The 12261-nt window shown below is 48.7% G+C and overlaps 1 protein-coding gene across 3 annotated transcripts in view; it reads right to left on the bottom strand.

Annotated features, from left to right (window-relative positions):
- LOC115096883 (solute carrier family 22 member 6-B-like) overlaps nt 1-12261 on the bottom strand; it is a 67822-nt gene that overhangs the window by 29984 nt on the left and 25577 nt on the right. For all 3 annotated transcript variants that reach the window (XM_029612105.1, XM_029612102.1, XM_029612103.1), the window contains 3 exons: nt 10567-10690; nt 8145-8260; nt 6639-6853 (listed from right to left, as the gene is read on the bottom strand). In XM_029612105.1, the coding sequence (XP_029467965.1) occupies nt 6639-6853; nt 8145-8260; nt 10567-10690 (455 nt within the window). The remainder of the gene's footprint in view (nt 1-6638; nt 6854-8144; nt 8261-10566; nt 10691-12261) is intronic.

Raw genomic sequence — 12261 nt, 5'->3', positions numbered from 1 at the left:
TTGACAAGAGCGGCGGCTGTCAGCGGGACGCTCAATTTTGCCGGCGTCGGTTCTCGAGCCCGCTGACAGTCATGGGCTCGGAAACCGGACGCCGGCAAAATTGAGCGTCCGGTTTTCGGCCCGACAGCCGCGGGCCGAATTCAAATTTATTATTTTTTTTTTTTTTTACTTTTTTTACTTTTCGGGACCTCCGACTTAATATCGCTATGATATTAAGTCGGAGGGTGCACAGAAAAGCAGTTTTTACTGATTTTCTGTGCACTTTCCCGGCGCCGTAAGAAATTAGCGCCCATCTTTGGGTCGGCGGTAATTTCTGAAAGTAAAATGTGCGGCTTGGCTGCACATTTTACTTTCTGTATCCCGCCATCAACATGCATTTGCATGTTGAGGGCGCTATTAGGTGCTGCGGGTTGGACGCGCATTTTCCTCCCCTTACTGAATAAGGGGTAAGGGAAAACGCGCGTCCAAGAGCAGGCTAACAGTGCGCTCCATCAGAGCGCACTGTACTGTATTGGCCTGTCAATGTGGTGAGCGTCCGGGAAACGCCAGAACCTAGGGATCATTGGGGAGCTGACCCTAGGTAATACTAATACCGCCTCCTCATGCACCGTACCGGTTACCCTCGTCTACCCTGGGGTACTTTTGATACACTGGCTTTGGTTGACTCTGGAGCAGGAGGGAATTTCATTCTCGTGGATCTCGTCCGACAGTTGCAGCTGGAGATCCAATCCCGACACTCTCCACTCCGAGTATCTTTGATCCATGGCACTCCTCTCCCGGGGAGCATCTCTACCTGTACCAAGCCATTGATTTTACGAACTGGTCTCCTACATACTGAGGAGATCTCGTTCCTCATTTTGGAGAGATCCATTCACCCTATCATCCTGGGCCTGCCCTGGCTTCAGAAGCACTCCCCAGTTATCCACTGGGATACTCTTCAGATCGCATCTTGGAGCCCAACCTGTTTCGACTCTTGCCTGGCGACGATTCCTCGACCCAGTGTGCTACTTCTGACCACATCCGTGGCACTCCCACCGCAGTATTTGGATTACTTGGATGTCTTCTCGAAGGAGAAGGCCAAACTCCGACCGGAACATCAGCCCTTCGATTGTGCAATAAACTTGGTCCCTGGTACCACTCCTCCCAAGGGGCGGGTTTACCCCCTGTCATTGCCTGAGACTCGTGCCATGTCTTCTTACATCCAGGAGAATTTGGACCGGGGCTTTATTCGGCCTTCTAATTCCCCCGTTGGGGCCGGATTCTTCTTTGTTGCAAAGAAGAATGGGTCACTCCGACCCTGTATCGACTACCGTGGGCTCAACGCCATCACATGATGTGACAGGTACTCTTTGCCTTTGATTCCCGAGTTCCTAGACCGCCTGCAAGGAGCCAAGCTCTTCACCAAACTGGACCTCTGGGGCACGTACAACCTGGTAAGAATACGACCAGGTGACGAATGGAAGACCACATTCAACATGAGGGACGGGCATTATGAGTACCTGGTCATGCCCTTCGGCCTATGCAACGCCCCTGCAGTCTTCCAAAACCTTATGAATGAGGTGCTAAGGGACATGTTGCACACCTCTGTTATAGTATATCTTGACGATGTACTAATCTGCTCTAAGGACCTGGCTACACACCGTATACACGTTCGGCGAGTCCTGCAGAAGCTTTGAGACAATCGTCTCTTCGCCAAGCTAGAGAAGTGTCAGTTTGAACAAGAATCTCTGCCCTTCCTTGGATATATCATCTCCTCCAAGGGCTTCTACATGGATCCAGAGAAGGTAACGGCCATCAGGGATTGGCCTCAGCCAGTGGGGGTCAAGGCACTGCAACGCTTCCTTGGTTTCGCCAACTTCTATCGCCAGTTCATACCCCATTACTCCCGGATGGTGGCTCCTCTGACGGCTCTTACCAGGAAAGGTGCGGAGGCTAAGAACTGGTCCTCGGCGGCGCTAAGTGCCTTCCAGGAGCTGAAGAAAGCCTTTCTTCAAGAGGTCTGTCTCCACCATCCAGATCCTCAGCGCCAATTTATTGTGGAGGTAGACGCATCCGATCTCGCCATGGGAGCCATTCTGACACAAATTTCTCCTAAATGCAAATCCTTGCCATGTTCCTACTTCTCCCGGAAGTTCTCACCCGCTGAGAGGAATTACGGCATAGGGGACAAGGAGTTATTAGCCATTAAACTCGCGTTTGAGGAATGGCACCAGTGGCTGGAGGGGGCCCAACACCCTGTGATTGTGTACACGGACCACAAGAACCTGGAATTCCTGTGCCGGGCCCAACACCTTAATCCTCGACAGGCTCGATGGTCACTATCTTTTAGCAGGTTCAACTTCGTCCTTCGATACAGGCCAGCTTCCAAGAATGTCCGGGCAGACACCCTCTCTCACATTGCGGAAACAGGGGATGATCCCAATCCGCCTCAATATATCCTCGATCCAGCCAAAGTCCTACTTGCAGCATCAGAAGTAGTCCCTATGGGCAAGACCGTGGTACCTGCTCGCCTGCGCAAAAAAGTCCTGTCATGGGCCCACGACCTGCTGACCACAGGTTATCCGGGAGTAGCTCGAACCTTGGGTCTGTTGACCAAATACTATTGGTGGCCTCAGGTCAGAAGAGATGTTCGTACTTATGTCAGTTCCTGTCCCACCTGTGCTCGACAGAAGCCTCTGACTGGCCGTCCCTGGGGACTCCTCCAACCTTTGCCCATTCCCACCGAGCCATGGACTCATTTGTCCACCGACTTCATAGTGTATTTACCTCCTTCTGAAGGGAAAACTGTGATATGGGTCACGGTCAATAGATTTTTGAAGATAGCCCATTTTGTGCCCCTCACCAAGTTACCAACTGCGCCTGAACTTGCAAGTCTCTTCACCAAACACATCTTCCGCTTACACGGGCTTCTTCTCCATGTTGCCTCAGATCGAGGTCCGCAGTTCACGACTAAATACTGGAGAGCCCTCTGTAGGAAATTTGGGGTCCAACTGGACTTTAAGACAGCTTTCCACCCCCAAGGCAATGGCCAAGCAGAGCGCACAAATCGGACCTTAAAGGCCTTTCTCCGTGCCTTTGTGGGAGACCTCCAAGACTGGGTAGCCTTATTACCATGGGCAGAGTTTTCCTACAACCGCCATAGGCATTCTGCTACCAGCATGTCTCCTTTCCAGTTGGTCTACGGGAAAAACCTTAGACCTCCCTTACCCTTGCCTCTGACGGTTTCGTCCCCTACAGTGCAACTTACAGCACGTCAGTTACGTGATCTTTGGAGATCCACTCAGGAGAAGCTTCGACAGACTGCCGCTATGGTGAAGAAATATGCCGACAGGCTACGGCGCCATGCTCCTGTCTTTCTCCCTGGGGATAAGGTGTGGTTGAGCACCAAGAACATCCGCTTGCGGACTCCCTCTATGCACCTGGCTCCCAGGTATATCTGCCCGTTCGCCATAGCGGAGCAAGTGGGTACGGTTTTCCACCGTCTACGCCTTCCTTCCACCCTGAGTATCCACAATGTCTTTCATGTATCCCTCCTCAAACCTGTGATCCTGTCTGTTTTCCACAACAAGCTCCCTGAACCCACCAACACTACTGCTGAACAGGACATCACCTATCAGGTGAAGGACATATTGGATGTATGGTTCCATCATCGTAGATGGGAGTACCTCCTCTCCTGGGAGGGCTACGGCCCCGAGGAGAATACATGGGAACCGGCCTCTAACATCCTGGACAAGGGCCTTCTTCGCCAGTTCCACTTGGCTCACCCTGCAAAGCCCAGACCCCCAGGAAGGAGGCGTAGGAGGGGGGGTTACTGTTACGGTCCCCGGCCGTGCCCCGGTCCCTCCACCTACTTGCGATTCTGAAGTCAGGTCGTGGGAGAAAAATAAGAAGATAGCCGGTCCGATATCGAGCTGATGGAACGTTTGTGAAGACTCAAGAAAAGATTCCCCCTGAAGCAGGACCTTGTGGTTCGAAACATGATCATGTCGGGGTTGGACTATTGCTAGTTATACAGAGATGAGTATTCACCCAATTGCAAATGAATATTGATATCGAAGTAGGGTTGGACTATTGCTAGTGATACAGAGATGAGCATTCACCTAATTGCATATGAATATTGACATCGAAGTTCGTCAGCATACAGAAAGATATCATTTAAAGTAGTTTTAATAAAATGTAGAAAACGATTCAAATATATTAAAAATTGCTGAAAATAAAGAGACCGATTACCATTTGGAGTTTGACTGATAGACAAACTCTTAAAGTGTGGGTCCTTTATAAATAATACACTACATATATTTATATATCAAATGTGGCGATCTGAAATGTTTTGAAAGACATACCAGTAAACCAATTGAGTTAGGCTTGTGTGACTACTAAGGGTTTCTGGAATACAATGAGTGTATTTTGGGCAGATTTTGTGATTAGTATGGTAAGGATAAACATCCTTCTCCTGCTCTGCACCATTATTGGAGTTTTTCTATGGACACAGAAAATTTGTTTGCAGAACCTGAGGTGCAGGATTTCTATAGTGGTTCTATTCTATTCTGTATAGTGTGAGATTAATGATAGATCACTCTCATATAAAATAATTTATTGAATGATGCTATTGAATGAATGGTCTTTATCTGCTGTCATTTAGTATGTTACTAATGGTGGCATGGCAATAAGATGTGTGAGGATGTGGAAGGACATCGTCAGCAAAACGTTTACTCGGCACCTCTAAGTATTCGGAATTTTTACAATTGTAAGTTGGCAATCCTAGGTCTATATCATATCCCCCGGACCTCCTCTCCTCCAGGGTATACATATTTAGATCCTTCAGCCTTTCCTAATAAGTCTTCCAATACAGACCCCACACCATTTTGGTCGCCCTTCTCTAGACCGCCTCTGTCCTGTCTCTATCCTTTTTGAGATACGGTCTCCAGAACTGAACACAGTACTCCAGGTGAGACCTCACCAAGGACCTGTACAAAGGCATTGTCTACTCCTTTTTCTTACTGGTTATTCCTCTCTCTGTGCAGCCCAGCATTCTTCTGGCTTTAGCTATTGCCTTGTCACATTGCTTTGCTGCCTTCAGATCGTCAGACACAATCACACCATAGTTTCTGTCCCAGTCCATGCAGCTCTTTTGTATTACCACACCCCAGATGCATGACTCTGCATTTCTTGGCATTGAATCCCAGCTGCCAAGTCTTCGACCACTCTTCACGCTTTCTTAAATCACTTTTCATTCTCTTTACTCCTTCAGGCATGTTCACAGTGTTGCAGATCTTAGTATCATCCTCAAATAGATAAACTTCTAGAGATCATTCTTCAGTGGCACTTAGAAGGATAACTCACAAATTACCCAGGTAAATGCAGACTTTTCAATATTTCCCTCACTTATCCAGGTAAAATTTAGCAAAATATCTAATTATACAGCTAAAATTACATAGGGGAATTCTGGGAGCATTCTGGGGTGGAATTACGTTAGCCAGATAACTTATCCATCTAACTGTAGTCATGCTATAGAATAGTCCTTAAGATAGCCAGCTATGTTCAATAGTAGCTGCACTACTGAATATCCCTCCAAAGTTAGCCAGATAGCTTTATCTGGCTAACTTTGCAATCTAGCTAGTGACTGACTATTACCCCCTATGAAGTAGATATTCAGCACTACTTAGCTGATAAGTAGCGACTTATCCGACTACGTGACATGACTGAATATCTGGCTGCAATCAGCAGTCGCCACTTAGCTAAGTAGTTAGTCAGATAAGTAGTGGGTGGAATGTGGGCAGATCAGGGAGGAGCTACTTATCTGGTTAACTTAGTTGGATAAGTGCCGATATTCTGACTTAACTGGTTAAGTTAACCAGATAAGTTAGGCCTGCTCAATAGCAGGTCTAAAGTTAGACGAATAAGACTTATTTGTCTAACTAGCGACTTTTACAGTGATATTCAACAGCATAGCCATGCTACTGAATATTCCTTGTAATATGCCAGATAATTCTTATCCGGCTAACTTAATTATCCAGATAAGTTTGAATATCTACCCCTATGTTTATAAGAAAGGTGTAATATTGAGGTGTCTGGAGATGAATAACACAGGAAAGAGAAATTTAAGAGGCAAATGATGTGGGAATGGGGGAGATCCTCTCCTTGAAATTATGTTCCTTTTCCTTCCTATCCTCAGCTTGCATTTCCTGATCTTTCTCCCAGCTTGAGCATGACTGTTCCCACTAAGCTATATGTGAATCTGCTGCCTGAGTTCTGCAGCTCTCTTGCACTTGGAACACATGGGCAAGGCAGATCCTAAGGACTCCCATGGAATCCGCCCTCCTGGTGCAGTTCAAATCGTGGGAGGGCTGCAGCATGCCCTGCAGTTAGAACATGGGCGGTGGACTCACACGGAGCTTAAAGGGAACATGGCACTGGCTGTCGGCTGTTGGCATAAGGTGTAGCAGTGAGTGCAAAGGTGCATGAAAGCATGTGAAGTACCAGTGAAAGTTATAGTAGCTAAAGCTGAAGCTTTGAAGACTGTTTCTTCTGCTCACCTGTGTGCTTCTTATGCTTGTTGAACCGTTTTTATGCATGGGTGCGAATAAATAATGTATTTAAAGGAGACAGACCATTAGAAAAACAAGGTGGGTTCTTACCATGTGGCACAAATATATTGGCAAGAATAGCCAGACCTGCCAAAATGAGGGAGCCTGCCTGAGTGACACGACGCCCAATGTAAGTCATCACCAGGACAGAAATGAACTTGGCAGGGATGTCGACTGCTCCGAAGACAACCTGGATCAGGTAAATACTAACCCCGAAGCCCTGCAGGTCCATGGCCAAGCCATAATAGGCAAAACTGGTGGAGAACCTGTTAATGACAGTACCAGGGGGTGACAGGTTACAGCAAGCAATGAAAATAGTGCAGACATTACAGCAGTTTCTGACAAAGAAAGGACCTCTTGGCTTACCCAAGGTGCCCATTTGCCTCTGCCTACTGTGTCACCTTACTCGATCTCCATTCATTTCCCTCTCTTGCTCTCACCACCACCTTCTTCACCTGTCTAAAGCATGCTTGAATCCTAACACAGTTTTGGTTTGCTATCACCTCTACTGCTGGTGATTACAGATAAAATGCCAAAAGCACAAAGGCTAAACTCCAGCAAAATGCAGAGAGTGCAGGGGATTAAAGCTGTACAGGAAGAGACTCAACAAAATGTAGAGCATGCAAGGGTTGAAAATGTGCCAGGAGAGAATTCCAGCAAAATGCAGAGATCATAAGGGCTAACAATACTGAGAAGAGTGCAGCAAAATGCATAGGGCAGATTTTTAATATTACGTGCGTGGGGTACATTTGTGCGCGCTACCCGGTGCGCACAAATGTACACCCGATTTTATAATATGTGCACGCTGCTGTGCGCATGATATAAAACCTGGGGTCGGCGCGTGCAAGAGGGTGCACACTTGTGCACCTTGCGTGCACCGAGCCCTAGGGGAGGCCCGATGGCTTTCCCCGTTCCCTCCAAGGCTGCTCCGAAATCGGAGCGGCCTTGGAGGGAACCTTTTTTTCCCCCCCACCTTTCCCTCCCTTCCCCTATCTAACCCATCCCCCAGCCCTACCTAAATCCCCCCTACCTTATTTTGTTGAGTTACGCCTGCCTCTGGCAAGCGTAACTTGCGCGGGCCGGCTCGCCATTCCCCAGCACAGGCCACTGTGCAGAAGGATTCTGGACCGCCCCCGGACCGCCCCCGAACCACCGCCATGCTCCCAGCTCCACCCCCGGACCACCCCCGAACCACCGCCACGCCCCCGGGCCACCCATACTTTTAAGTCCCGGGACATATGCACGTCCCAGGGCTTGCGCGTGCCACCAAGCCTATGCAAAATAGGCTCGGTGTGCACAGGGGTAGGTTTTTGGGGGTTACGTGCGTACCTTACGCACGTAACACTTTAAAAATCTACCCCATAGAGCGCAGGGGCTGAAAATGGACAAGAGGAGACTCCATCAAAATTCATACAGCGCAAGGGGATGAAAATGTACTGGAGGAGATTTCAGCAAAATGCTGAGAGCTTAGGAACCTGAAAATGGAGACCCCGGAAAAAATGCAGGAATTGCCGGGGGTTGAAAACGCTAAAACACCTAGAGGTTATGATGACCTACCATACAAAGGTGAGGCAGAGGGATATCCTGCGGACAACTGGGGTGCGAGCAAGGTCTGCAACAGTGTAAGTGGATTTTACTGAGCCTGGGTCCCTCTGTATGCTGGATTTCAAGATCTGCACAGACAGAAAAAGAAAGGGAAAATTTAAAAAGGAGCCACAGGACCATCTGACAGTAACTGGAATCTCTGACCACTTTGGAAACCTGAGGACTGTGTGTGAACTTCGGAAGATTTATCTGGTGGACACAGGTAACCTCTTGTGCTCTGTTCCCCACCTATACATACTCTCTCCAAGCATTCACATCTGGAAACAATCTCCAGAGTTGGCTTGGAGACTCTGGAATTCCACAGGAAGTGCCGGATCTCTGGGCCAACATCCGAAAACTCCGGGTCCTGCTGCAGAAGCAGATCCTGGAAGAACAAGTCGCTGGATCTGTGGCCAGGAGGAGATCTGTCAGGCCCGCATTGTCGGAAGAAGGAGGAACATGGGGCCCTGCGCAGGAAGGAAGAGACCCGTCAGGCCGCAGGAGCAAGGATGAGGAGCTCGAGCCCCAAGCCAGAACGAGGGCAGGCTCTCACTGTGTGTGCACAGCATGCACCTCACCCCCATCCCCCCCCCTGGCCGGGCAGCTGCAAGAGTGAGGAGCATAACTCCCCGTGGCAGACGGAAAGAGCAGATCCATTGGGCCCGCACAGGGGAAGTGGCTTGGAGGAGATCTGTCTGTCCTGGAAGAGGAGGCTGGTGGGTTTGGGATGAGGAGAGAGAATGAGCGAGAGTGGGCGTGGGAGAGGGAGAGAAATGAACGTAAGAGTGTGAGAGGGAGAGAAGTGAGTGAGTGAGTGAGTGAGCATGTTTATGAGTGTGGGTGGGTGGGTGGAAGAATGAGAGGAGAGAGGGCTGTATTGTGTGAAAGAGCATGAGAATGAACATGTGACCGTGAGTGGACATGTAGAAACATTTGTGCCCATGCTGCGGCTTCAATGACCCTTCCTCCCTTCCCACTAATCTGGGACAATCTCAGGGAGACAAGAAATCAGAAGTACCCAGGTATGCTAACTATCCAAGGTTTTGCTGAAATGTCCCTTGCTTCTTCACAAAAATCAGATGATTATTTTGCCTTGTTCTGGGTAATCACTGTAGGAGGGATCGGTGGGATTCAAACACTTACATACAGGCCGATACAGTACAGTGCGCTCCAGTGGTGGGCACTGTTAACCCGCGGTTGGACACGCGTTTTCAACGCACTAGCTTTACTCCTTATTCAGTAAGGGGTAATAGCACGTCAAAAACGTGCATCCAACCCCTCCAAATCTAATAGCGCCCACAACATGCAAATGCATGTTGATGGCCCTATTAGTTATTCCCACACGAATCAGAAAGTAAAATGTGCAGCCAAGCCGCACATTTTACTTTCAGAAATTAGCGCCGACCCAAAGGAAGGCGTTAATTTCTCTCGGCACCAGGAAAGTGCACAGAAAAGCAGTAAAAACTGCTTTTCTGTACACTCTCCGATTTAATATCATGGCGATATTAAGTCAGAGGTCCCAAAAGTAAAAAATAATTAAAAATAAAAAATAAAATAATTTAAAATGGGCCCGCGGCTCACGGGTTGTAAACCGGACGCTCAATTTTGCCGGCATCTGGTTTCCGAAACCGTGGCTGTCAGCGGTTCCGAGAACCGACGCCGGCAAAATTGAGCGTCGGCTGTCAAACCGGCTGACAGCCGCCGCTTCTGTCAAAAAGGAGGTGCTAGGGACTCGCTAGTGTCCCTAGCGCCTCCTTTTACCGTGGGCCCTAATTAGCATAATTTTATTTACTGTATCGTGCGCACAGGACACTGGCTCTCCCGCGTTTCTTTCTGTATCGGCCTGTTTGTTACTTTTAGGTCCATATTCAGGTTCAGTCTGGCTATCTTTGGAGGTATATTGTGTAACCGCACTAGTCAATATAGCCAGCTATCTTAAAGTTAGGCAGATAACTATAGGCAGCTCTTTGGCCTGCATCTGACTAAATCTGAATATTGTGGTTAGTCAGTTAACTCAGCTCCTCCCATTACACCCTCGGAATGCCCCTAATTTAGCCAGATATGTGCCCAAATATTAATTTAACTGGCTAACATCTGATTAGCTGGCTAAATGCTTTGAATATGGAGCTCTTTATCACTAGACTTTGATAATCATCATGACATGGGCAGTGCATAAAGGCGATCTGTACTTCCTCGGGCTGCAATCAGCATGGGAAGTATATAAGGAAGATTTGCCCTTTCCTCAGGCTGGAATCATCAGGGTGTGTAGTGTGTAAAGAAAACGTGTCCTTTCTCCAGGCTGGGCATCTCCTGACCCTGTGTGCATCCTCCATATAACACAGGAGCCGTGGGGAAGCAGAAGAGTCCTGCTCTTAAAAGACTGCTGAGCTTTTACCTTGGGCGAGAGTTTCATGCCTTCCTCTTCTTTCCTGTTCATCTTTGCCACTTTCTGCAGCTCTCTCACAGCTCTGTCTAGTTTCCCTTTCAGGATCAGCCAGCGTGCCGACTCTGGAAACCACCTGCCAGAACAGGAAAAGGGAAAACATAGGCCTTGCTTTGTCTACTACGACTCAGTTCTAATCCCCGGCTCTGCCACTGAATCTGTGTGTGATCTGGTGATAGGCCATTTATGTCTCTGCAAATTGGTTCCAGTTCCCAGCTCTCTGACTGCCTGTCTGCATGCAGTCTCTCGGGCGAGTCATTTCATCTTCCCGTGCCTTAGCCGTAATTTCCAGCTCTGTCACTGATTCTCTGTGTAATGACCTTGGGGGTGACTCACTTAGGGGTTGATTTGAAAAGCGTTGCTTGCGCTAAATCGCCCACATTCGCATGAGTGCGGGCCGTGCGTAAGCAACATGGATTTTAAAAGTTGTGATTTATTATATGCGCATATGTGGAAAAGGCTGGGGCATGGGTGTTATGGAGCAGGCCCAACGGTATTTTAAAACCAGAAGCCGCAGTGCTTGTTAGCCAAGTAACTTTACTGCTGCTCCCGATGAGGAGCAAGTCTGCAGATCTCACATTTTAGGGCTTTCGTTACAGGGTGAGAGGTCCGGGTCAACCGGAGGGTGGGGCGCGTGCAGGATGAAGAACCAGAGGGGGTCCGGATGACCTCGAGACTGACTGGGCAAACCGGTGGACTAACTGGTAAAACTGGGAACGTCCCTCGCATGAGCATGTTTTAAAATCCGCTTGCATAGCACGCTAAAGCTGGCAAAATCCTATGGAAGATACGCAAGGAAGGTTTGCTCGAGGAGCCTCTTAAAATTAGGAGCATACTTACGCATGGTGGGTGTATTTTAAATCATGTGTAGGCAAGTGCATGCATGATTTAAAATTCCAGCGATTCTCTGCTCATGCGCTGATACGCACTGGCATGGATGCACGCACGCTTGTATTTGAAATCAGCCTGTTAATCTCCCCTGTTCTTTGTTTCTCATATCCATTTCACACTGTACTTAATAGGGATGTGAATCGTTTTTTGACGATTTAAAATATCGTCCGATATATTTTAAATCGTCAAAAATCGTTAGAGGCGATATATAATAGGAATTCCCCCGATTTATCGTCAAAAATCGTAAATCAGGGGAAGGGGGAGGGGAAGGGGGAGGGCGGGAAAACCGGCACACTAAAACAACCCTAAAACCCACCCCGACCCTTTAAAATAAATCCCCCACCCTCCCGAACACCCCCAAAATGTCTTAAATTAACTGGGGTCCAGTGGGGGGGTCCCGGTGTGATCTTCCACTCTCGGGCCACGGGTGCATTGATAGAAATGGCGCCGGCGCTACCTTTGCCCTGTCACAGGGCAAAGGTAGCGCCGGCGCCATTTTGGTTCATGTCCCCCGACGTCACGAGCGTAGGAGATCGCTCCCGGACCCCCACTGGACCCCCAGGGACTTTTGGCCAGCTTGGGGGGGCCTCCTGATCCCCACAAGACTTGACAAAAGTCCAGCAGGGGTCCGGGAATGACCTCCTGCACTCGAATCGTGTTGCCGTATTGCAAAATGGTGCCGGCCATACGGCCATACGGCCGGCGCCATTTTGCAATATGGCCATACGGCCGGCGCCATTTTGCAATACGGCAAAA

The sequence above is a fragment of the Rhinatrema bivittatum genome, chromosome 8, assembly GCF_901001135.1.
Source record: "Rhinatrema bivittatum chromosome 8, aRhiBiv1.1, whole genome shotgun sequence".
NCBI classification, from domain to species: domain Eukaryota; kingdom Metazoa; phylum Chordata; class Amphibia; order Gymnophiona; family Rhinatrematidae; genus Rhinatrema; species Rhinatrema bivittatum.
This window is presented reverse-complemented; position numbering and strand designations above follow the sequence as displayed.